Source organism: Melospiza melodia, chromosome 2 (genome assembly GCF_035770615.1).
Source record: "Melospiza melodia melodia isolate bMelMel2 chromosome 2, bMelMel2.pri, whole genome shotgun sequence".
Classification (NCBI taxonomy): Eukaryota; Metazoa; Chordata; class Aves; order Passeriformes; family Passerellidae; genus Melospiza; species Melospiza melodia.
The window spans coordinates 74080459-74106501 of NC_086195.1; the positions used below are offsets into that span (position 1 = coordinate 74080459).

At 42.5% G+C, this 26043-nt stretch overlaps 1 protein-coding gene across 3 annotated transcripts in view; it reads right to left on the bottom strand.

Annotated features, from left to right (window-relative positions):
• The window catches only part of MTMR2 (myotubularin related protein 2), a 62668-nt gene that overhangs the window by 24701 nt on the left and 11924 nt on the right, over positions 1-26043 (bottom strand). The window contains exons 1-3 of one of the 3 annotated variants that reach the window (XM_063148892.1): positions 24636-24673; positions 16307-16412; positions 708-783 (exon numbers count right to left, since the gene is read on the bottom strand). In XM_063148892.1, the coding sequence (XP_063004962.1) occupies positions 708-753 (46 nt within the window). In that variant the 5' untranslated portion in view covers positions 754-783; positions 16307-16412; positions 24636-24673. Of the gene's footprint in view, positions 1-707; positions 784-16306; positions 16413-24635; positions 24674-26043 lie in introns of those variants that run through there. The other 2 variants (XM_063148891.1, XM_063148890.1) reach the window with 2 other exon arrangements.

Genomic DNA, 26043 nt, shown 5'->3' on the forward strand with positions numbered 1-26043 from the left:
AAAAGATTAATTATGGAGGCAGGTTGCTTGGAGGTTTTCTTCCTTGTTTTTATATTGGTGTTGATGGGTGCATTTTTTTGTGAAGTATTTTCAGTTTTCATTTTTTGATTTTTTATGTTTAGGACTGAAGTTGCACTCTTCCTTACCATTTTAAGAGGAAGGCAACATGTTAAAAAAGCAAATGCAAAATCTTTCACAGAAAATTAATCAAGAGGCTTATTCAAGCCTTCAGAATGGAGTGCATCAGCAAATCTGAGGCACATCAGAACGTCTGGATGAAAAAAGAAAAAAACCCATCTCCCATCACAGTAAAGTCCCTGCAGAAGCAGTGTATCCTTTCCTAGAGCCCATGACAGAGATTTGACACATAATTGTGCTGTGTCAGCCGAGGAAGTTACCCTGTGGCAAGGACAAACTGAAACAGTTGATCCATGTCCTCTCAGGAGGCAGCAAATGCAGAGCTGTACAACTCACACCCCATCACTCACGGCAAGAGTGTTGAATTGCTTTGTACTTGCTACTGCTAAAAGAAGACACAGTTACCTTGGCCCATGTGCTGTGAAATTGCTCAATTAATGAAACAATCTCATCATGGTTCCCAAAACATCTGCAATGTGCTGTTGTTGGTCAGTTAACACCAGGATATTTTGCTCTATGGATATTCTACTGTTTGTCAGCAAACAATAAGGAATTTCCTCTTCACGTACCCATGTCTTTGATGGTTTCCCCTGGCAGCAAAGGTGGCTCTTCCATTTCAGCCAATTTATTTGCCTCTCTCAGCACCTAGGCAAAAGATACAAGTACAAACAGAAATTCATTATGTTTTCATAAACAAAGAAGTTTACACTTACAGGTCAACAGTATCAAGGACAACAAATATTCAAAGATCTTGAAGTACTGCCTAGGGTCTCTTCAGAGGACAACACCAGGCTCTGTACTTTGGCAGCACACTTCCAAGGTGTCGTTTCATACTCCAAACTCCTCTTGCCCAGGCCACTTTCACAAGTCAAATTCCTGCACAGTTATGGACAGAGCCAAATTAATCAGTTCCTTTCCCAGCTGAAGTGATCACTGATTACTACAGTGACATCAATATACAGCAGAGCAATTTCTAGTTTACACTGAGGAAAACTGAAAAGGACACTTTGGTCGGTCACTCCACTGTGCTCACTGAGGGTCCCACAGCGGCAAAAGCCCTGACTTGACTCAGTTACAAAGGTACTATTTTGACAGGTATGTATAGGAGGTACAGTTTTGATTTCTTTATTTTTGGCTGCCAAATGACCCCTTCTTCACTTTCCTTTGGGTGGGTTCGTGTTATACCACAGAGCATGACTTCTCAGACTTATGACTGCATTTACACAAAGGTTTTCACAAGAACAGCTGCTATCATGGGCAGATGGACATTTGAGTAAAGCATGGCTGTAACTAGGAAAGCATAACCTGGGGTCTAAATCTATAAGAACTAGGAGAGAAATGCAAATATAAGTGATAAAGGTTAAGGCTAAGTCTGTGTGGCCAAATGTAGATGGATTTAATCATGTTGTTCCTGTCTCGAACTGGACAAATGACCACAACCTCAGCAGTAGAGTTTGCTCAACCTCTTAAAACAGACAGGGAGCAGGTAAGTTAGTCCAGACTCTGCTTCATGCTATAGCAACCACAAAACTTTGAGTTCAGGGTTGGTGTGTGTCCCACCTGCTGAAGACAGGCAGAGGGAGCTCGCTGCTGCTCACAGCTGAATATGCAGGCTCACTCAAAAATGTTTTTTTTTTTTATCATAATGCAAGGAAAGGGGGAAAAATTGCTTCAAATTGGTATCAGGAAATCCCTGCAAAGAAAATTCAAAGACATAGCCTAAAGTGGCATTCTAGAACCTGACACGTCTGTGGTCAACTTTCATGTAGGATCAAGCCAGAGGGAGAGCCTCAGGGAAGAAAAATTCCCTAAACTATGCAAAAAAATTGGAAACAAACCCAAAGAAAGCCCTTGCCACAATAAGAGCACATTCCAGCATTTTCACACAACAGATTGATGCATAGATGAAAAGATTAACAAGATCAAAGCCTTCTTGAGAACAAGATGTACATTTTTAAAAATGCATTCAAAAGACTCTTTAAAAAATTATTAATAAAAGCAAGTACAGTCCTGGCTTCCTAACAGAAACCTCCCAACTGCACCCACTTAGATCAGGTCTTACCAGGGAGGCTGTCAGAGCAGTTGGGCTGGGGTCCACAGGATGAGTAAGGAGAGGTCACCACTGACAGAACTCACACTGGCAGCAACTTGCAAGGAAGCTTCTCTTCCCCCACATCAGCAACATCAGTAAAAATAAGGTTTTGCTGGTATAATGAGCAGAAATCAATGTTGAGGACTTATTTTCAGCACAGCTGTGTTGGCCAAAGATCACACACCCCATCAAAGCCCTGACTGAGGGCCTCCCTGACAAAAGCCTGTGATGTCCTGTGCGTCCAATTTTGCGCTTGAGTAACACCCTGAAATTAGCAGGGTAACATCTGGATTATGATAAATGAGATGGAAGCTTCTGGCTAATTAGCCCATAAGTGGTGGTCATCTTTTTGGCCTTTTATCTTGGAAGGACATGAGTGAAAATACACTCTGCATTCAGAACATGATCACAGCTTCTTTGAGAAGGTCCCTACCCCACACGGGCAGCAGCTGCTGCCAGGATCACTTGGGTCAACAGCTGGACTCACTGCTCTCCTGCAGATGTCAGCGGGAGCACGTCCAGCAGTAAACATTTGGGAAACTGGGTTCTATCTCAAGCCAAAACAAATATGAAGTAAGACACATAGAAAGCGCTCGGTATGACAAACATCTGCTGAGGTGGCAGAGGTGGGTGCTGCTCAGGTGGGTTTTAAACCCTATCCTGCAGGTGGGGGAGAGAAGGAGGGAATAGGCTAGCAGTATGAAAGACAAGGACCTCCATGTCAACATCATTCTCTGAAGACAAGGTTGAAAGCCTTTTCAATTTAAAAAGTGTCTCTTCTAGGTCTAATAAAATCCATCTGCTCACTCACACTTCTCTGAAATGTCCCCAGGATCAGAGGAAAGGGTTAGCAATCCAAACCTGTGCTCACTTTAACCCAGGGCAGCAGATGGCCGGCTTCCTGGAAGCACAGCACCTCAAGGTCGGCCTCCTTGCCTCCCCTCTTACTATTTTGGGGGGTTTTTGCCACAGTCTTGAGGACTAAACTCATTTTCACCACCCTTCAAGTGACTTCAGCACAGTACCTGTCTCAGGTAACAAAGCACTGACTCCATGGTGATTTCAAAGGTACAAGCATATACCCCCTGGAAAACTGCCATCCTTTCCACGAGGCTGAGACAGACATGGTCAGCAAGCCCAGGACAAACACTTCTCTCTGTTGCGCCAGTCGTTGCACTGTCTACTCAGCAGCAGATTTTGAATGAGCCTCTAGTTGGGCACTTGAAACCCAACCTGGCAGAAACCAAGAAATGAATGGTAGGCATTTTCCTGAAACACACTTCCATCAATGGCTCCTTAAAATTGATTCAGAGAAATACAATCTGTGTGGGGCTGAAAATGTAAGCAGCAGACAGGAGAAGACATATGCAGCACCAGCCAAGGACAGGGACCACCAGCAGGTAAGAAAAGTGGGTGGATAAGAGAAGAGGAGTTTTGGAAACAGATCAAGGAGAAAGAATGGTATGGGACAAAGCACATGAAGCTCTGAGATGACGTCAGTGTCATAAATGGGCCCTTTGCGCCTTATATGACTAAGGAGGTGACATGAAAAGCCCTTCCATCTTACTGCCAATCCTCCTCTCCCCCTCAAAATCCAAAAACGGTTCATTAAACTGTGAGAAAAATCTTTTTTTGTACATTAGCCTATTTTCAAGACTCTAAAAATAACACTCTTGGGCACAAATTTAGCCCTCTGCAAACCTTACAAAATTAAATTAAGAGCACCAATAAGGCAAGGAAGCAGGGAATGGAGCCAGGGACACGACTGTGGCAGCCTGGCTGCAGGGGGGACAGCAGCTGCTGCTACATAAATGCTACTCAGGCAGGTACCACATATGCCTGCAGCTGAAATGTGCCACCTCCGTGTGCCTCAGCCTTTGAAATTGTTCAGTGGGACTAAAACCAAAGAATTCTTCGGTATCTGCAATGCAGAACACGCCAGAGCTGGGCAAATCATTATTACTTAGGAATACAACCACAATGACAGAGTTTCACATGGCTCCTTCTGTCACAGTCATCTCTAAGATGGTTTCTGTAAGAAACATATACAATGACCAAAAACCAGTGGAATACTCTGCCTTGCCTCTAAGCTGAACCAGGTCTTCATTATCTTCTCCCCACAAAAATGTTATGCTTGGTAACTGAATCTCTGGAGGAATGAAGTCCTGTTACACACCAGAACAGCCTTTATTTCTGTCTTCTTTTACCAAGTAACATCATGTACCCATCCCACCTGTCAGCAGCTCTCTCTCTAGATGAAACAGCTAAGAGACTGAGAATGGGAGTACCTTAGAACCTAAACACACGTCCTGGCTCAGCTCAGAGGGTGTGAGGACTTTGTGCCACCACCTACCTTTGTCCTCTGCTCAAGCAGCAACTTGGCAGAACAAACCCACACTGCTACATTCAACAACCACTTCTCTACTCCAGGATCCCACCTTGTGTAAGCTCCAGCAGTCATGCCTAGCTGAAGGTGCAGAGCTCTCTCATGCCCTCCCAACTACTGCCCCCAACGCAGGGAAACTGCAGTTCTGTTGAGGCAACCTCAAGATCTAAGCAACAAAATCATGATCTCCTTTGCTTGCCTGTATGGGGTCAGGGAAAGATATTTAGGACCTGCTAAAAAGGTAAGACTGCTGTGCTTCAGAGTACTGCAGTTCTGGCAAGTGTCTCCAGCCACATGTTCACACTGCCACCTAACACAGCAGCCAGCATGCTGCTACAAAAAATCCCTCTCCTGGACGATGTTCCTGCACAATTTGTGCACACAGCTCATCCTGAGCAGCTGCTGCCAACAGGGGTGGTACAGAGTGGAATGGCAAGCACACTCTATGCACAGGTCTTAGAGCTCTGTGCACCACTGAACACTGTTCTAGAAAGATCTGAGAGGGTACATGACACCCTAAATTCTGAGTTTGCTTTCTGACCATGAAGGAAACAGCTGATGTGCTTTCCTGCTGTACTGCCTGGGGAGGCGCTTGCCTACCGGCGATGCTGCACAGCCGGGCTGACAATCCCCGTCCTGGGCTGCCTGAGGCCAAGCCAGGACTGCCTCCTCCTGTCACTGCTTCAGTGTCCAGCTCACTCAAGATGCCCAGGGTCCGCTTTATGACTTTTGTAATGGAAGTTTTCCCATAACCTGGATCATTTTGCCAGGACTAGCTTAGAGTGTGACTGCAGGAGTGAAGGCAAGCAAAACTCAGGCAGGAGAGAGGGGGCAGCTAGAACCAACCAGGGAGAGAGTCATTTTATCCCTGGACACTGCACAAGCCTCCTGATAATGAAGATGCATGAGGAGAGCACCTGAGGTCTCTTCTAGCCATCTACCAGTTATTCTTTTGTAACTTTCTCCTGAATGTTTGAGTCCTGAAACCCACAAAGGTCAGATTGTTTGGATTTACACAACTTAAGGGGAGAGAGGCTTGTGTTACCAAATTGTTGTGTAACAGTTTTCATAAGTCTGCAAAGATTATTCTATCCTGAATCACAATAAAAATGAGCAAAAGGAATCTTTTTTGGCTTAGACAATATTAAAATGTACCCTTTTTTGTAATTTTTTTCCTTTCCTCTGAGTTAATCTCTCCTTGGTAACCTCCTACACACTCCAAGTCACTTTGCACATTTGGAACAGAGTTGTTGTGCATAAAGCCACAGCACTGGTTTGACACGTTCAATCCGACAGCATGAACACCTTGCTCCTGCATTACTCCTTTCCCCAAAACCTCTCCCCATGTCTGCTCCATCTACTGAGAAGACAAGCTCTCCAAGCTGGGAACTGCCTTTGTTCCAGCTACACAGTCCTGTTTTGTTTCCTACAGCAGGAGGGCGGTCACTTAAACTGGTCCCTTGACATAAACACGTACAACCTGCCTGCACAGACAAATATTATACACACACCAAGTCCCCTTGCTTCTGCAGCCCCTGAACTCAGATTTGGCATGTCTCTGTCTACCTTGTGAGCACGCACTGGTCAGCAGCAACAGCTGAAAGACATGCTGAAGGGACAAGAATGCACATGTTGTACGTGTACAAAAACACACAGAGAGAATGAGTAGTGTTTAAAAAAATCTATCTTTTCAAATATGGAATTGAAACTCAAAAGCCAAGTAAGAGGTTTAATCTCCTATAGGAAAATATCTCTCTGATACTTTACACTTAAAGGACTACATGGGAATATTCTGGTTGTACTTAACATATCTAAACTTTCCTTTGCTCCCTTTTTTTTTTTAATGTCTTTGTCTCAAGAAATGGAAAATGACTAAATGCCCTCCTTAATCACCATTTTTGCAACTTTACAGGCAGTGTAGTCAGTAAGCTGCAGAAATATGATTTCACCTGAAACTGGAGATCTGTGCTGATCCCCCTAGGCACTGTGTAGCAGTCAGTGGAAAGCAGGATACCTAGGAGACGCACCTTTAGGATAAGTACCCTTCCTCCCACTGAAGGCTAAGAACTGGGTAAAGGAATGTCAGTGCAGATCTGGAAGGGCAAACCCCAATTCTGGTCCTTCCTTGTGGTCAGCACAGCAAAACCCAATCTCCTGGACATTCCCAAACAACTGAGCAGTTCTATTCTATGTTTTCAGAGAAGTACAAATGTGCTGTGTGCTGAGAGGCAGCAGGGAATGAACCCGAATCAGATACAAATACTGCATGGATTTAATTTAAAACAGCATGACTCCAAAGCCTGTAAGACAGGTTGTCTTAGCTGAGGTATAAAAGACAGCTTTTGTGTCAGAGCTAGCTCTTGTCTGCTGTCACAAAGAACCACATAAGGGAAGTCAGCCTTCCTGCAAAGACTTAGCCATAGGATTACTTTTACATATTTGATTAACTTAGCTACTTTATTTGTAAATTCATAACAAAACATATACACTCCCATAACTAATACTTCTCTGCTTTAAATGCCTTTTGGGGGGTTTCAAACCAGGTTCACCTATTCCTTCCCCTGAATTGCCCTACCACTCCATCCCTTTCCTGTTTCATGGCTGTTCCCACCAGTCAATCAATGAAGGACAGTGACACTACAGCAGGTGCATCAAGATTTATCATTATTCCAGTGATGGTGTAAAAATGTCTGAAACAAAACAGAGAAGCTCTTTCCATTCATGCCAGAAAAAAATCCCCACGGTGGTCTAATTCTGTCCAGCTGACACTGACAGAGGATGCAGAACTGACACAGATCTGTGCAGAAACAAGATGAGTATGCTTCTGTAGGACAGTTTTTCACAGGTGGACAGGTTTCTTCTCTAAATGAAACATTTCTTACAACAGGAAAAAAGGGCATATTTTTCCCAGCATTTCACTGCTAAGGTGCTTCTGTCCTCTCAGTGCTCAACCATCAGGACCATGGAACAGAAGCCATGCTTACTTGACTGCAAACACTGCACTACACTGAGGAGAATTTCAGCTTCCATTTATGGCTATTTCAAGTGTACTTGGAGAAGATTTGTGTGCTAAGAATCCTACTGGAAATGCAATAAAACATAAATCAAGCAAGTAAATGGACTTCGTTGATTATTTTTGAATCATCAAGAATACCACAGGAGAAAGACTATGGGAAAGAACAGAAATATCTCTGCCTGACTGAGGCACAGGGACTCTTCTGAGGATTATGACCAGATGGCTTGAAAAACTATGTTAGAGACATTCAGAGCTGCAAGATATTAATTGCAGGGAAATGCTTTATGTCTTATTCCTTTGGGATATTAAAAGTTCATAGGGTAAAAGACAAAACACCATGGACACATGGAACATTTCAGGAGAGTACACAAAGAATCAAATATACCGTCGAAAGACCACACCAAGCCCATTCAGCTCCTAAGAGAGCACTTGGCCAAAGGCAGCCTCCTAGCTCGTTAAAAAAAACAAAACGCAAGAAGTTCTTAAGTTATCAAAAATGTTCTGGCAACAGATCACGTATTACACTACTCTAAAGACAGTAATAACATACAAAGTACACTGCAACTACTTTTAACTACTCCTTCCCAACACAACTAAAAAAAACAAATCACAAACTGTGATCTCTGCCTACCATATATGTTTTGAGAAAGCATAAAAGTCCTTGAAAAATCACTTGCTTACTTACCACTGTCTTGAAAATCTTTAAAAAGAAGCTGAAGGTTATTGTATTTAAAAAAAAGAAATACAGTCCCTAAAGTACTATAAAGAGACTCTTCTGCAGGAGAAAGCAAGCCACCATGCAGTGCTTCCCTGGGGTTTTCTGCTTTGTTTTTTCTATGATGTTCTTCTCCACTCAGACCCGAATGTCCAGTGACAAAGAACAGCCTCTCTGGGTTCCCTGGGCTGGTGAATCTCCTGGGCCCTCGCTGCACAACTGCAAGGCAAAACTTAGAAGCTCAAAGGAACACATTGTTGAGGGCCACTCGTTCAACCACGGCTGGCTTGTCTCTTCAAGTTTGTATGGCTTGGTGCCTCAAGACAATTCTCTCATTAGGCTCTGACAGAAAGTCGTCATTGACTCAACTCAGCAACGCTCCCTGGCACAGAAGGTTGCAGATATTATCTATTCAGACAAGTCCAACATTTTTTAATACAAAACCTTCTTCACTGCCAAGGGTTCCACATACGTCTCAAACCACAATGCCTGTGTTCTGCATGGGCTGCTCAAAAACTTTGGACAGCACATTAGCTTGACTCTATCCTTTATTTTTACTGAATTTTGTTTAACAAACAACTTACATGCAAAAAGAAGATTAAAATTTTCAAGGAAACCATTAAACTAGTTCAGTGAATTTCATATCAATAGTCTTAAGTGACAGAAAAACGCTCTGACCAAAAACAGAGTTATAAATTCTACCAACTAAAATAAGTCACAGAATACTGCCTCCATTACTGAGAATTTCACTTTTGAGTTTGATACATATAATTATATATTTATAATGAGCAAACAATCATACAGAAGAGAACAAAGATGTTTCATTCCGTGCAAAAACATCTACAGAAAATCAAATCTTGGCAGGCACTGCATGCAATCACAAATCCATGTACTCCCTTTAAATACCATGCTTGTTCATTCCTGCCTGATCTGTCCTTCAGTTTACAAAACTATAACTAACAGGGGGCAGGGGGGGAAGCCACCTCTTACCTGGTTTTACTCAACAAAAAGAGCATTCTTGCACTTTGTAGCTAGGAGAAATATGGCAGTCAATTAGGAAGAGATGAAAATATTTTTGAGAACATATGAAGGCCATTTGCTCATTCTCCTTAGCTTTCCATTCCTAATAGATGGCAATCATAAATGCTTCCAGAGATTTCTGTGCGTTACTCCACATTCAAGCCTTTAGGTACCTCTATATAGGAAAAATTAGCAATGTTTGCTGTCTTTGCTGTTTTCTAACTAGATGAGCACTTAAGGGAGTATTATTTCCATGTAAAGGAGACAGAAGACTGACTGCATCTGGCTTTTTTCCCTAATTTGCATGAAATCAATATTTTGCAACCCAGAGGTTGGCTACTCTGTGGGTTTGTTTCCTTGAAAGGGGGAGGTGCAAAAAGGACTTACTGGGGAGAGGTGCAAGGAGGGAATCAAGATCTTCCATCTATTGGGGTATTTCAAAATGAAAATTACTATAATTCTTATGAAATATGCAGCACTTACTATAAACTGGAGTTCTTGAAAAATGTGACAGGGGCTAAATTCCAGTCACTGACAGGGCTGTCCTGATATGACCATGCTTATGGACAAGAGCATCATTCATTCTCCAGAGCCAGTCCTTTGTGCCTTTGTTCATCAACAGCTTAATGCTCCAAAGAAAGGAAGCCCATTTTCCCCAGGCACACAAATGCAATTTGTATGGTCAAAATCAGAATTTCGAGATAGTTAAAATATGTTTCCCTGTAACACTTCCTTACTTCTCTTCCGCTGCTCTTAAAGTCCCTCTGTTTGACACCTTTGATAACAGAAAGCACTGCCTGTTCTTGGATTTGGCCCTTGGACTTTATCCCTGTGTACAAAGGGACCTATGGAAATACAACTGGCAGGTCAGGTGAAGGCCACTTCTGCCTGCATAGCTTCCACTCCTGTACAGACACATGAAAACGTGAAGTGCACCTCCATGTGAGAACAGAGCCAAGCAATGATGCAGAGAAATACACGGTCAAGTCTTCATACAGTGACAGTAAAAAGATGAACAGTTTATTCAGTTTCACTGCTGCATCACCAGCTCACATCTAGCCAAGTGTTTTGTGACCACAGGTCAATTATGTTCACCATCTGGTGGCTTGTGCAATACAGTCTGTAACTTAATAGCAGTCACAGTCCAGTGCACTGGGAAGGAAAGCTCCCAGCATGGAAGACATCTTTGCATTTGCTATGAACGACTGCTGCTTGCAGGCAGCCTCATGCAAAGAGTCAAGGGCTAGTCTGAAACAGGAATATTTATCTCCATATATTATCACGGAGCTGACTGGCAGGGCCGAAGGTCTTCAAACAGCATGGAGGAGCTTAGGCAGAGATTTTGTCATGATTTAGTGCTTCCAAGCTAGCATCACTCACTGACTGAAAAGTCCCTTAAAATCAAAACTGAAAAACATTGCTTAAATGAGTGCTCAGAGTTTAAAACGTTATGTCACTCTCTAAACCCAGCTCTTGTTGAACATGTGTTACACATAACCAAAGCCTGACACACTTCCTGCATTGGCAGGGAGATAGTAATGGAAAAGCTCACTGAGGCTAGTTTTAGTGATTTACAGCAAAGCATGGAGGGGGGGAATCACATCTTTCTTCAATATGTTTTTCTACTAACAATATACGTGTCCTACAAAAAGCTAGTCTAAGCTACTTTGCACTAAAGCTAGAGTAAAGCAAAGGTGGCAAAGTCATTGACTGGCATTTCAATCAATCCTGCCCAATATCATCTGAGGGACAGGATTTACCTCTATTTTACAAGTCTGTATCTGGAGATACTACTCTGCACTCTCTCCACAGTCAGAAGAGAAATACATTAGGTCCTCAAAGCAGATAAAACTGCACATTTACTTGAGTCCAGTTAAAGCTGGGATCCACAGAAATCACTTGCTGCCCCTCAAAGTACGCTCCCAACATCTGCACCAAGGACTTCTCTAGCTCAACTCCACTACATTCTCACCTAACATGGACATATCCTTAAAGCTGAGATAGATCAGATCATAAATGATCTATGTCCTTCTACTGAATGCAAAGGAATTGTGGTTGGCTAGCTTCAATGCAGACTTGCCCAAACAGATTTAATCCAGGAAACCTAAGGAGACAGCAACAGTATCCATTTACTATCTTGGAAGGAAATACTCCTTCATACACCTTTTGTCATGCATCAGTTATGTATCTTACAAAAGAAACCACATGGGCTTGTCTACAGTCTTTAACCATACACATAATCGAGAACAAATTAAAGTTACAAGCCACTCTGTTTCTTCCCATTTCTAACCTTCAAGTCCTGGGAATGCTACAGCAATATTCTTGCACCTCATGCATTAACCTACTTACTGTAAATCCACCAATTCCTTGTATATTAAAGAAAATCATTATGTAGGGAACCAACAGTCATGAATGGTCATATGCTTGTTTTGTCTGGAGTCAGAGGAGTATCAGGAATTGTGAATCTCGTTGCCCTTAAAGGGCAGAACAGTTTAGTGGTCGCAACAGCAATGCTAACAACAAAGATTTAAACCACTTTTTCTGAAGGCTGCACAACTAGGCAGGTGACACAGATCTGCTGCAATTTCCTTCTTTCTAGGTGCAAGAAGCAATATAAACAAAACAACATATAAATTTGGCTTAAGCTTTTGCTGCATGCAATCCAAAAGCAAACACAATAGGCCTTAACAAATGATCAGGCAAAGGTACTGCTCTTAAGGGAAGTGGTAGCAGGCTCTAGGGCTTTATCCACTGCTTCTCAACTGCAACTGAACAGGATCCAACCTTTTATAAGCACCATTTCAAAGCTTTGAACATGGTAAGCTTCAGGCATTATCCTATAAAGCAACAGCTACCTAAAAATGAAAATCCCTACTGATAAAAGATAGAGCATCAGCAAGAAGACTTAAGTACTATAAAATGCACAGACATGTCTCCTCATTTGCACAGGAGAAAATACTGCCTACAGGACTTAGGAGCAAGAAATTCACTGTATTTTATTAACCACCAACTTCCCAGATCTGTAACTGCTATTTATACACTCCAATCCCTTTGGTAAAGTTGGCTTTAAGGTGTTTTTAACATCTCAACCCAAATTACAAAGTATCTATGGATTTCCAAATCCATTTTCACTTCCAACTACTTCAATTCTGTTCTTGCCTGACCTATAACTTATGTTAAAACATATGGCAGGGTATTTGCTAAAAAATCCCTCCAAGATATATATACCCTAAATCAATTCTAAACCATTTTGGATTTAAGATCAGGAAGGGGGTGGAAGGAGAACCTAAGAGTGCTTTGTTGCGTTTCTGTTGGGGTTTTGGTTTGCTGGGTTTTTTTCTTTTTTTTTTTTTTTCCCTGTGAAACTAACTGAAGCAGCCAAAAGTTATTTAGAGTTAGTTTATGAAGTGAAAATTCTGTAAACTTTCTACTGGAAAGGCAATTTAATCTCAGTTCCAGATACCGACATGCTCAATATACATTAAAAAAAAGAAAACAAAACAACAACAAACCTTCATAAAGGTCATTATTAAATACTTTGGAGAAAGATTCAGGAAAAATACTGCACATGCATTCAGTAGGCATCCCTAGTGGCTGTCTCATTTACCTCATTACACACATGTGCGTGCACACACAGAGTGTTAATTGCACTCCAAAAGAAAACTGCAGGCACAGACTGCAAGAAATTAGGTGGGTCCTTCCCCTGGTTCCCTCCTCCCAATGGACGCCCACTATTCTTCTAAAAATTCCCCACAGAAAAAGAGAGTGCTAATTGTAGCTATCACAAAGTGTTTTTCCATCGTCACAGAAATTTAATTCCTAAATTTGAGCCAATGCACACGCAGAGGCAGAGACCAAATAGAGGTAGGAGTGGTGATGAATCCACATAGCAATTCTGTGCAGGGAAAATTTAAACACACAACAAGAGAATAATCCCATAACTGGCATATCCACATTAAAATCTTGAAAAGTTTATTTTCAGCCTCTTAAAGCTAACTGATGCAACACCTTCCTGTGAGAACATTGCATAGCCCAGGCACTTGCCACCCATACCACAGAGTTACCACAAAATGCATCAGTTCCCTCTTTAGGGCTTGTTCTCTTACATTCTTTCAGGAACAAAACGGGACCTCTTTTTGTTCCACAGTAGTGAGATGCTTAGCTCAAATCTCAGTATCTGAGTACTCAAACCCAAGTGACACTTGGGAATTCATGCTGTCTTGTGCCAATGAAAGCTGCACAAGATACTCAGGCATGTAAGGAAAGAGCTAGAGCAGAGAACATGCTCATGCCACTGTATCAGTTAATGGTACTGCCTCATCTGCAATATCCAAGGCAAGGGCACGTCTCAGAAAGTTCGAAGAAAACAGCAAAAATAATCAGGACCTTAAAAAGATCTCCCATAGAACTGACTTTCAAAACTTGTGGAACAATCACAGAGATGTCAATTCAAAGAAACCCACACAAAGAATGACAAGGGAAAGAATCTCCATTGTCCTCAACTTGAAACCAGCATTAGCTGGCCATCACTCATAACAACTGTTCCCTTTGGGAGCTGGCACCAGGCTGCAAGAGGAAGCCCAGGGAGCAAACAGTAACACACCAGCACTGACAGTGATGATTAGAGGGCAGATGGTGGATCTGCAGTTGCACTGGCAATACCAGCATGACAGGCTGTACACAGGTACAGAACAGATCATCTGACCCCCAAGAACTGCTCTCCAGCATAAGACACTCCCAGGAATGAGGAGTGAAATGATGAATGCATGAGTTTCTCGAGGAGAATTAAGTCAATCTGTAGCAGTGGAAACTGTCTCTTTCTCCCTATACTCTAATACAAGTAGGAGCATGGGAATGCATTTTCTCCAGGTCTGCCTACCACTGACAAGCAGCCACTGGAGTGTAAAGGAATGGCCCAGGTTTACAGCTACACAGGTGCACTGCAGCCACTCACAGCACCTCTGCAACAGTAAGCTTCAGGTGAAGCACAGAAGACATGTGCCAAATTATCCATACACAGTGTTGATGCAGGTGAAGAGCAAGAAGCCAGCAGAAGCAGGTGCTCACACTCAGCCTGCAGTGACACTATTGTAAATAAGCAGTCCTCTGCTTTACCATCTCTCCTGAAACATTACTCTAAAATGAAAGAGGAGCTGCATTTGTTCCAACCAAGGCAGAACTTTAGATTGCTTGGAAATTAAAAAAGCAGGCAGGCTGTGAAGAAATCTCTCCTGCATATTATAGGAACTGTGGCACAGCATGAAATTATGGGCTCCTAATGGCCTCCAGGAACACACAGGCATCTTCTGCTCAAAAAAGTCTCTCATGCAGCTAAGTGAACATTCCTCTGTGGACACTGTTTTTCATTGCTAGTGAGTACAGACACTCTGTTGAATGGGAAACCAGAAAAGCTGAGGAGAGCTGGAATCCCTGCCCAGACAGCTTACAGTTCACACAGATAAGGTGACAAAAGGGAGGAAAGAGTCACAAGACACAATCGGGATGGCAAAGAAAACATGTTGAACCATCTTAACTACCAGAAGGGAAGACAGCTTCAGTTGTAAAAAGGAAATATTGGCTTGGCCTCTACTTCTAAAGGTAGTCCTCAAGTGTCACAAAAACTGTGAGAAGACGACTTGGACATCAAAACTGAAAAAAGAATTCCACATATGCAAACTTCAGTAAAAAAAAAGAAAGTAAGTTAAGTAAGAAGTAAGTTTATTTCTTCTTATAATATCATATATATATAACATAAGATTATACAGTTACAGCTGTAGCAGAATTTGCAATTTTATTCATATCAACAAGCCACTTAGCCTCAGCCTAAAAATGATATTTCCTGTATGTTAGAGTGACTGAATACCCTAACTTCACAGAGGGACAACTTCAGACATATTACAAATTTCCACACCCAGGCGTTTTCAGAAGATAACTATTTGTATCCATAGGCAAAAGGTGCAAACTATCATAGAATGCACATAAACTACTGATTAATTTCCAAATCTTAGCTTAAAATTGGCTAATAAGCTGCCTTTAGAAACAAACATTCATATACTTGTCATGAACAGGTGGACTCTCAGTTATTAATTATGGATGACTGAGAAAGCACTCACGGGATGAAAAATCACCATGCTTGTCAAAGGAATTAGCTTTGTACTCAGAGATTTTTATGCAATTTTACTGTGTTTACATTTTACAAAGATTCTCAACCAGAGCTGAGAAATGCAGAAGTTGTTAATACAAGGTACCACTACCAACAGTTTTATACTCAGGGACTTTTTTTTAGAGCTAAGATATATCAAAAAACCCCTTGGCTTCATAAGAGAAACATACAAAGAGCTTTCAAAACTCCTGTGACACCGAATTAGAACTCTGAATTTATAATTAACTAATCTAATAGCAGACTTCAAAGAGCCCTGTTTGGACCTTTTTTATGTCAGAGCAATTCATTGTGACAGAAGAATATTTTTATCAGCTCGGAGATTACAATCTTGCTTTGAAAGAAGGTACTTCCAAGGACTCAGTGTTTACAAACAGGCAGAAGCTCTCAAGACTGAACACCTCATGTATATATACATACACATAACATACATACATACATACATAAGGAGGAAAAAGTATATACAACTGACAGGTTGAGGATTTCACTTACTTAAAGCACCTAAAAGAAAATGGAGCAACTTTGAAAATTCACCTCCAAGTGAGGATTGCAGAGTCCGCTTTTTCAAGATTAAACAACTTTATAAAGAAGCATATCATATGGTAGAGATTAAACTTCAATTTCACCTGTTTGACTTCAGGTCCTTTCAGTAACTTGGCTAAATACATTTTGGCATCACTGAAAACTGACATTATTTTACCATAGCAAACTCACAGAAGCAAGATAAGTTCTCTGAAGGAGGTCACATTTTTGTATTTTTTTTTTTAAACAAAACATACCTTTAAATCTGGAGAGAAGTTGTCTGCTGAGGTGGAGATGGAGTCAGACGACAAAGCAGAAGCAGATTTGGTGTGAGTGGAATGGTCCGACTGTGACGTGGAAGCGCTACAAAGAGAAACACCAGAGGGTATCAAAACTGTGCTCGAGAAAGTTCAAAAGCTGACAAGTCCAGCCACTCTTACAGTCATATCAGGCATTTCCCACTGTTCCTACCCTTTCCACTCTCAGTTATTCAGCCCTCAGCAGTGCTTTAACAGAACCTGTTCTACTTGCCATTACCAGGGATTACCAAAGCGTACACAACTCTTTACTAAAACTCAGCTCTGACTGAGCCAACATTAACCACAACCACCACCTTGAGCAGAGGAACCCACTCAGTGCCCAAAGCTGGGTGAGCAGATGCAGTGGAGCTGCAGGTTGAGATGTGTGTCATGAGAGTCTGAGCCAAGAGGCCAGAACTGCCAACCCACTGCACAGCCAAGGGCCTGGGGACCTGTGTCCCGGCCAGGTGACCGGACACCCAGAGACACAGCAGGAGCCAGTGACCCCAGACCTTCCTGCATTTACACTGGCAGGGTGTAAGAGCCCAGGGCTTCCCTTGTTTGGGGTCCCTCCTCAGAGGCACCAGCTTGAGCTGCAATTTTGTTATTTAGTTACTGCACCAAGATTAAGTTGTTTTAAGGATGGAGTCATCTTAGACCCTGCTGTGGGAAATCCGGGGTGGAGATGGTAGCACATCTCGGTCTGTCTGTGAGTGCGGGGTGCGTAGCTGCAAAGGGCCTTTGCTCCCCGCTCAGGTGCTGAGAGAGCGACTGTCAGACTGGCTCCTGGATGGTTGGATGGGGAAGTTTCCTTAGCACTGGATCAAATCCTAAATTACAGAGCTAAGGGCCTCCATTTCAGCCCTTCAGATGGGAGATATTAGTGCGCTGCAAGGGGATGAAAACAGACAGACTCCTGAACGCGCGCCAGCACAGCCCCGACCGCAGCTGTACAGCGGGGAAGAAATTCAGAATTAAAACTCTTTTCATTGCACACAACTTTTCTTCTTCAAGGATGCATGCAAAGCTAAGGAGAATAAAAAGACTCTTCCAGCATATGTCTCTGGTGATATAAAATGCAATTCTCTAAATAACAAAGCAAAACAAAAATTTTCCTTTTCTATACAGTTTTCCTAATATAGCTGTAAACAATTAAAATAAGCTTATATTTTACAGCATTTTTATGCTGCAACCTCTCCTAGAACCCTAATTGCTTAAAATGAGTATTTGATACCAAGGCTTTTAAAATCCCAGATGGCTGCAAATAAAGATCCTATGAGGTACAATGTTACTTCCTGAAGTCACTGTACAGAGATAAATACTACCTGTGCCAATTAATTCTTACCAACCCCACAAAGGTATTAGCTGGGTGTAAAGATACTCTTAAGGATCAGCTATCAGACTTGGAAGCCTAGCCTTGGCTGAAGCAGAATATCACCAGGAGTATTACTGTAGCTACTTATGTTAATTAGACACGTGACAACCTAGAAATAGCTGTATCTGAGCTTCCAAAGGGCCTGGAGATTTGGTTATTGTCTGAAAATTGTTTTGCTCCTGATAAACACCCACCAAAAGGCCAAAATGTTCCATTTTTATTTCTATTATTTGGAGTTTGGCAAAGTATTGCACAGGGAGTGTTAAAAAGGACCACAGAAAAATTGGGCTCTTGCTGGGAGTTAGTTCTGTCTGTTCAAGAATTAAAGAGCACTAGCACCTCTTTCATTCTGAGAAGTAGAAACTTCAAAATAGAACCTTTAGGAACAGTAAAAAGTTATTTAAAACAAATTACACTGGTGTGCCAATTGATTAGCACAATTCCACTGAATGCACTTGTTGTACAAGGTTCAACAGCCAATCACTCAGCTTTCCAATGTGCTCAGCTGCTGTGGTGTTGCCAGGTAAACTCACACAATTCCGGATGGCCAGAGTGACTTGTGCAACTCATGCCCCAGCCACCCTACAGCCTCTGTTCAGGCAGAAAATCATCTTACACCAAAACAGCAAGAACCAAATCTGTAAAACCTCCCATTCTTGTGAAGGAAAAGGCCTCATATAAGCACTGTATCTGGGTATAGTTCCACATTACAACAAATCTGATATAAAGTTTCTGCTGCTGCTGCTGGGCTGCTCACACTCCTCTCTCCTCCGGACCCAGAGTGCACATTGCTGCCATCTCCATTGTGCTGGACAGGCATCATGGGATGCACGGCTCAATCTGCTGATCTGACAGGGCAGTAAACTATTAAAAAACATGAAGAGAGTCTGCTGTTGGGTAACAAGGCTGATTGGATTCATTACATGGCTATATAAATCATCAGATGCAGCACACAGAGAGGGAAGGAATCTGTATCTGGAGATGATGAGGAAGGCTGAGAACACTTTGCGCACAGCAGCCTGCAGGCATGCTAAATTAGGCTTAGCACTAAACCACATTTTTACATTACTCTCCTTAAATGAGCTCAGACCCCTTATGTGCTCCCTTGAAACTTCTTTCAGCCTGGTTTCTGCATGGTCAGTCTTCACCTTTGTCTTTGCACCCATTTAATTATCTTGATTTTTAAAAGCATGTTAAAAAAAAAAAAAAAAAAGAAGCACTTAATTTAATTATTCCACAGAGCAGCACCCATTTACTGTACAGCAACCTATAAGGAGATGGTACTTAGAGCATACTTTAAGGTACTCAAAAGTCATCAATGAAGACCAAGCAGACACTGTAGATGCTGTTATTGTTGGGTGACAAGCCTGACTCCTGTCCCTGGGTCCCCACCGTGCCTTCTCCCACACCAGCTCCAGCTGGGGAGGCAGAGGCTGAGGGTAAGCCTCCAGAAGCCTTGTAGCTGCCTCCCCTCTCAGGGCCCACTCTTTTGTGTATTTAAATGCATTTTAAAGGTCAGCAGCTCTGCTGAGTTTACAAATCCTTTAGCACAGGTGTAAGTACCCAAGCCAGGGCACACCAGCAGCTGACCTGCCCTGTACCCCATGCAGGACAGCTTGCTCAACCAAGCAACCACAGCAAAATCACAGTAACCTACTGGCAGAACCATTTCCATCAAAAATTTACTGTCCTTTAGAGAAAGAAAAGGGAGCTGGAAAGACCAGACAGGTTTAGTGGAGCATGCTAGTCTCTGCCCCAAAGTGAGGACAAGCTGGACCCAAACAGTTCCCAAGAGCTGTCTGTCTAACTTGCTCTGAACAGCTCCCAGGGAGGGAGAGTGCTAACAAAAGGATCAACATTTCACCAGTTTTCCTGCTGACACAACTTGTCTGCCTAGATGCATTCCCAGTGACTGCTTAATACACAAGCAGTGATTTTCTAATCATTATAAACCAAAGATTTTTATGAAATTGCTAATTAATTTCACTTTCAAAATAAGGGCCAAACAGCATTATGCAAGGGAAAAAGAAAATGAAAAAGGGGGAGAATGATAATACACAGCATGTCTGAGCTGTGACTGTGTTTTCTGTTTATTGATCATGCTTGGCTTCAAGTGGCTGTTAAAGAACAAAAGCATTTGCATTTTAGAAGTAGATTTTCAAAAGTTCCCCACACCAATGTCCCTGTGCTCCTGCAGAAACCACCAGAGAAGCCTCCCTCCAGTGACAGCAGTGGGAGCCTTGGGGAAGCAATGCCTGCAGACACAGCAAACAATACCCCTGGATTATGCAGCTCAGCACAGTATGCATAGGTTGCATATGTTTGGCTCGCTACCTCTCTTCTCCTCATCTGCCATTTCCAGGGAGCTGAGATGGAAGGAAGGAGCAGACAGCAGAAAGGCCGCTGGTTTGTGGCTCCCTCCTCTTATCGGTGTCAGGCAGCTGCACAGCTCCAGCTCCACTGCTTAGCAAACTAATTAATCTGATGTCCCTGCATGCACATGAGAAGATTATTAGTTTCAGTGGTTTAGTCAATCTTAGCTCCCCTTTGCTGCCAATACAACAGCAAAGATCCTCAAACCACAGAGTTTCATATGCCTTTGGATAAGGGAGAACAGGAGAGTATCCTGGGACCGGCACACAAACTCAGAGGGAGGACAGCAGAGCTCCCTCCATGCTTTGCCACCAGCCCCTCTGCATCAAATCAAGCAAATCATTTACTTGTGCCTCTGCCATGGCTTCTGCACATTATCCCAGCTTTTGCCAATGTGAAGTTAAAGCTGTCTCGTGCAGTACTTTTGGCAGCCTGACGGGTATGTCTGGCATCAGCTTAATGTGCTGAAGACCCCACTGAGGACATTCTGTTCTCACAGGCACAAACCCCCAACAGCTGCATCTCACCAGTAAGGCAACACAGAGTAGACTGAGGGATGGCCAGGGCATGACGGACACATTTAAGTGCTGGGTTGGGGGGCACCTGACAAACATCTGAGAACACAGGTAAGTTTGGACAGATCTGAGCCAGGGTTAGAAATCACTAGGGCTGTGCCAGTCACTGCAATACTACTTAAACACACAAAATTATGGTATTGGCTCTGAACTTCATTAAGGTTCTGGAAAACAGCATATACTCAGATTCACAAAATACTTTGAGTCTGCCTTTAGAAAAATAAGTGAACTCCTGTGAGGAACCAGGGATGACCAAGGACCTCCTGGAGCTTTTCTCTTCCCCGTGCTTCAGGCCCAGACAGCTTTTCCTTGCCCATGTTGATGGATGTCTGTGTTAAGTATGAAAAGAGACCCCTTCAACAGGTCAAAAGCACCTTCAGGGAAAGGACCTTACTCCTGTGACTGCCATTCCTATTTACTCCTCTCCTCATTCCTCCCCCATGCAAAAGCAGAAAACAGGTCTAGGGTGCAACTAACACTGATCTATCTATCTTTCATCTTGGCAATTATTTTTATTATTTAGATGTTTTTCTTTATAGCCAGATTGGAATGATAAATGGTCCAAGTGCGAGCTGTCGGCACAATGGTCTTATATAACGTCTGCACGCAGTAGTAACCCTTTGGCTATAAGGAATACATACATGCAACTAGTCAGAGTAAAAACTGGAAACTGAGCACAGTGACTCAACCCCTGATAAAGTGTTCATTGTTATTATTAGGACTATCTCACAATATGCCAGGTGGTTTTCAAACATAATTCAGACTCAGACAGATGCCCTCCGGTGGTTCCTGTTCAGGCAATTGAAAGGTATTACTGCACCCGTAGCAGAATTGAAGGCATGCCAGCATGCTGAGCCTAAAGTGTCAACAAAGATGGAAAGGAGCTGCAAACAGAAGCGTCTGTGATGCACAAACCTGACCTGTTAAACTATGAACATGTAGGGGAAATATTTTGGGGGAAACCTGTGATAAAGTCTTAAGCCACTTCAAAAAATATAATTAAATGGCATTTGCCATTAATGATACAAGGTAATCTCCCTGCAATGTAAAAAAAGTGATGTATAAGAAAACCCAGGAAGAGAAACAAAATTCATAGTTGCCATTTGCTCTGGCAACTGTTACACTAGGAGTTTGAATATGAAGTTCTTTCTTTCTTAGCACAGAGAAGCAATAGTTTTCCCTAGAAGTAGAAAGCACAAGTAAAAACTTCTGAAGATCGTGCTTTGACCTTGTGAGGATCTGAGCACGACAGTGAGCCCAAGCCAGGTAGAAGATAAGCAAAAAGATGCAAAGAAACTGCCAGAATCAAACCATGAAGCCCTGAAGCTTTAACTTGATGCACAGACCAATGCACCATTTCTGAAGGACTGAGCTCCTCTATCTGTATCTTTACCCCTGTTGTTGGGAACTTAATACAACATTCTTCATACTACAAAGCCAGGATATTTTACTTAGCTGTCTTCACACTCCAGAGGAAAGAAAAACTCCTACTCTGTGATCTCTGAGAAAAGCTTTCTCTGAACATCAGCCTAAGGATGACCACTCTATACAACCTCTTCTCTTATATCGGGTGACTCAAGAAGAAAAGTCAAAACAACCAATTTCACATGTCACTTAAAACCAAACAACAACTTCTTGCAAAATCTTAGACAGAAGTCACAAAATGAATATGAGGTGTGATCTGCCTAAACCATCTCAGCCTGTAATTACTGAGAATGGCCATTTCTGAGCAAGCTCTTAGAAGTGTGCCTCACTCTGTTCAGCAAAATTATGAAGTATACATATAGTCATTCTACTATACTTCTAAACAGCAAGAACATAAATTCTATACACCTTCCCAAAGACAAGTAAATCCTGTGCAGAAAGGGACTGGATATGATGAGGGTGGTGAGACACTGGCACAGGTTGCCCAGAGAAAATGTGGATGTTCCATTCCTGGAAGTGTGCAAGGCCAGGTTGGATGGGGCTTTGAGCAATCTGGTCTAGGGGAACATGTCTCTGCCTGTGGCAGGGGGTAAAAAGAGACTTTTGTCTTGCTCCAAAGTAAGACACTGTATTAAAAAAAAAAAAAAAAAAAAAAAAAAAAAAAAAAAAAAAAAAAGCAAACCCCCAAACTAGAGAACATCAAAAGGAAGAAGGTAAGATTAAGTTCTGATCCCTAAAGTTCCAAGTTCCCTTCCTAAATCCAGGAGCGGGAATATGCATATGAATTTAACACCCAGAACACTCAAAAAAATCAAAAAAATTCATGGAAGAGAAGGGAAACACATCTCTGGATAATATGCCCACTTTGAGTTGCAGTACATGCACAGGGCTTGAGGACACCTATTTTTTGTACCAATGTCCCAATGTCATAAAAACTAACCTGGCTCACTCCTATAAATAACACAACCAAAATCAGTAGTCAGTGATGAAAAAGCCACTCTTCCAGCGCCTTCTTTATGAATATTCTATCTCTGTCAGTACAACAAGCAGCTGCTTCATTGCTCACAAAGATGTGCCAATTACTCAGACACTAATTGGCATGAGCTGCTCACACCATTTCTTCTGTATCAAACAGAATATTTTGTTTCAATAGTCACTGAACTGACACAGAAAACAGGTGACAAAATGCACCACTGAGCAATACAGTTTCAGACACAGAGGTCATAAATGAGAAAAACACTGTAGAGGCAAATTTCCATTTCCTCTCTTCCTGCTTTTTTAAAAGTTTCTCATTATGTACATTCCTAAAAATTAATCAAGGTGAAAACTGCAAATTAATGATGACGAGTGGCAAATACAATTTAATTTGAAGCTTCAGATGCCAAGAGGGCTGGGTCAAATTGATCTGAATTTACAGCAGGGCCATGAATAGAAGCACTTGTATCACTTGGGCAATTCTTTTACATGTGTAATGCTCCAGAGGTATTGAGCACTCCTCACTCACTTCCCAAACTCAGACTGACAACACTCCCTCCCCAACACTTCCAACACTCCTGTTCCTTCAAGAGAAGAAAAAGCTAATACTGAAAAATCTCCTGGGTCACATCAGAGCAGAGGGAGACAAACCAGTGCTTGTTCTCCATGAATATGACTCTGTCCCAGGCAGCACTGGCTGGAACACCCAGCTGTTGCCCACATCAGACTCTCCCATTTGCAGCAGCTCTCTGTGGATCTGTGCTAAGGCTAAGTGGTCCCCATAGTCCTTATCTGTGTATACACACATACTGCTAAGGGTGCTCAGAAGTCCCTCACACACCCCTCTCCAGGTAAGCACTTGAAAGCTCTGCTGGCATCTTGCCAGAACCAGGGCCTTGCAGCAGGAGCTGGGCACTCTCTGCTGGCTTCCACTCTGCTGCTGTAAACTAAGTTTTAGCATTTTAACACCACCCCTTCCACAACAGGAATCCCACAGTGACTGGCACCACGTGTGCCCATTATAAAAGGCAATGCCTTTCCCAGAGATTTCACTGACTGACAAAGGAGTGGTATCTCCAGCGAGCAGTGACTGGATCTTAATTCATCACAGTGAAATAAAAAGTCAAAACAGACTAATTCTACCTAGACAACAAATGACACAGGAAACTACCTATAGCATACGTAAGATGCATACCCCTCTGACCACCCAGTACCATCTTTTTGGCACATGCAGGACAGACAGCTATTAGTTTCAGGTGAATTGACTGGAACTCACAATTTTTGTAAACACTTAAAGATCCCAGTTCAACCTCTGCTTGACCTGTGACAACCTCAGAGGGGAAGAACTAAAAGCCATAAACAAATATGCTTTTGAAGGAAAGAAAAGCACAGACCGCCGGGCTGCCTCTGGCATATATATTTATATTATATAATACTGCACTCTCACTATTTAAAAGGGCCACCAATGTCAAAGTTGACCATCATCTAAAAGAGAAGCCATTTTAGCAAACAAATCATGGTGCATGTATGTGACAGACCTAAAATAGTCCCCCATGTCACTTGCCTGAATGAAGAAGTCACTTCTGTTGTCAAGCAAAGCCGGGTCTCAGTCTGACTTCAATGTTCCAAGGGAGGAAAATGACATTTTTTAAAAGTTGATCCTTCCAAGTAGCATCCTGAGCTGAATACACAGTACATCTTTTCCCAGGAGCCATAAAGAAAATGCCCTATATTTTGACTGTGAACAAGCTTTTCTAGGAATGCAAATTTTGCTCTCAATAGTTACACAATGGACTATAGTGTCACAAGCACCGTTCGTGCTCCATTAGTCATTCTTTTATTTTTTTTTTTAAACTGAAATTCACAAAAGGCCCACAGTGTGTGTAGAGCACTTGCTAAACAATAGGCTGATTGTTTAAAATATTTGCAAGATTCCAAGAATAAAGACCAACGCCCAAAGACAAACCAATATGCACCATGTAATTAATAACAGCAAGGAGCCCACAGTATCATGCTCTCATGAGTCAAAAGTCCAGAAGGTAAAAACCAGGAAGGACAAGAGCTATGAGACCCCTGGATCAATATTCTCTGATCAGCACAAGAAAGATAACTACAAAATGATCTGTATTCATGAGAGGAACAAAAGGGAAGTTCAGTTTCTAACAAGCTCCCAGCTGGTATGGGATGATCCTCAGCTACAAGAGAAAAGAAGAAAAAAAATATTCAAGAAATTGTTAGACTTCCGCAGGGAACTGACATTTTGACTCTGCTCTACCAATTTAATTCCAGCCCATATCCAGGGAGTGCAAAGTTAGTTCCTACCTTCTGAAAGCAGGCTGATAATCCCGTATTTTGGTCTGATTCCAGTTCCTGATGGAAATGTTTGGATTGCAAAATCCAGCCCAGCACAAGCCCTTTTGCTTGCAGCATCAGGAGTCTGGGCAGGGAGTGGCAGGCAAGGCAGGCATCCCATGTTCCCCAGGTGACACACAATGCAAAGGCAGCCCTGTCCATCTGCCTCTGCCCTGGGCCTTCTTAGGGAGGAAGGTCTGACAGATCTCCTAGAGATGCTGCACACATCTGGGTCTCTGCTCCAAAGCTTATGGGTTTCCAACCACCAGCACAGGCCCTCAGCATTGAAGATAAATCAAGCGATAAGATGAAGAGAGGTTCAAAACACAACCCTGTTTACTGCCAACATAAACAAGGTCGTCTACGAGGACAGCACTCTCACCTGCTCTTCTCTGTGGCTTCCTGCACACTGGGTTATTGCTATGCTTCTTTTTGGCATCTCTGGTATTGTTCAGAAGAAGCCAGAGCCTTTGTTTTCAAATATCACATGCTACAGAGGGCAGGACTAAACTAGAAATTAAGATCTTGCCTGCCCTGAGAAAACTATTTCTAGGTCAAAAAAATATGGCTGAGGTGGAGACATTCCAGCACCTCAGGCTTCAGATGGCTGAAGCAGTGCT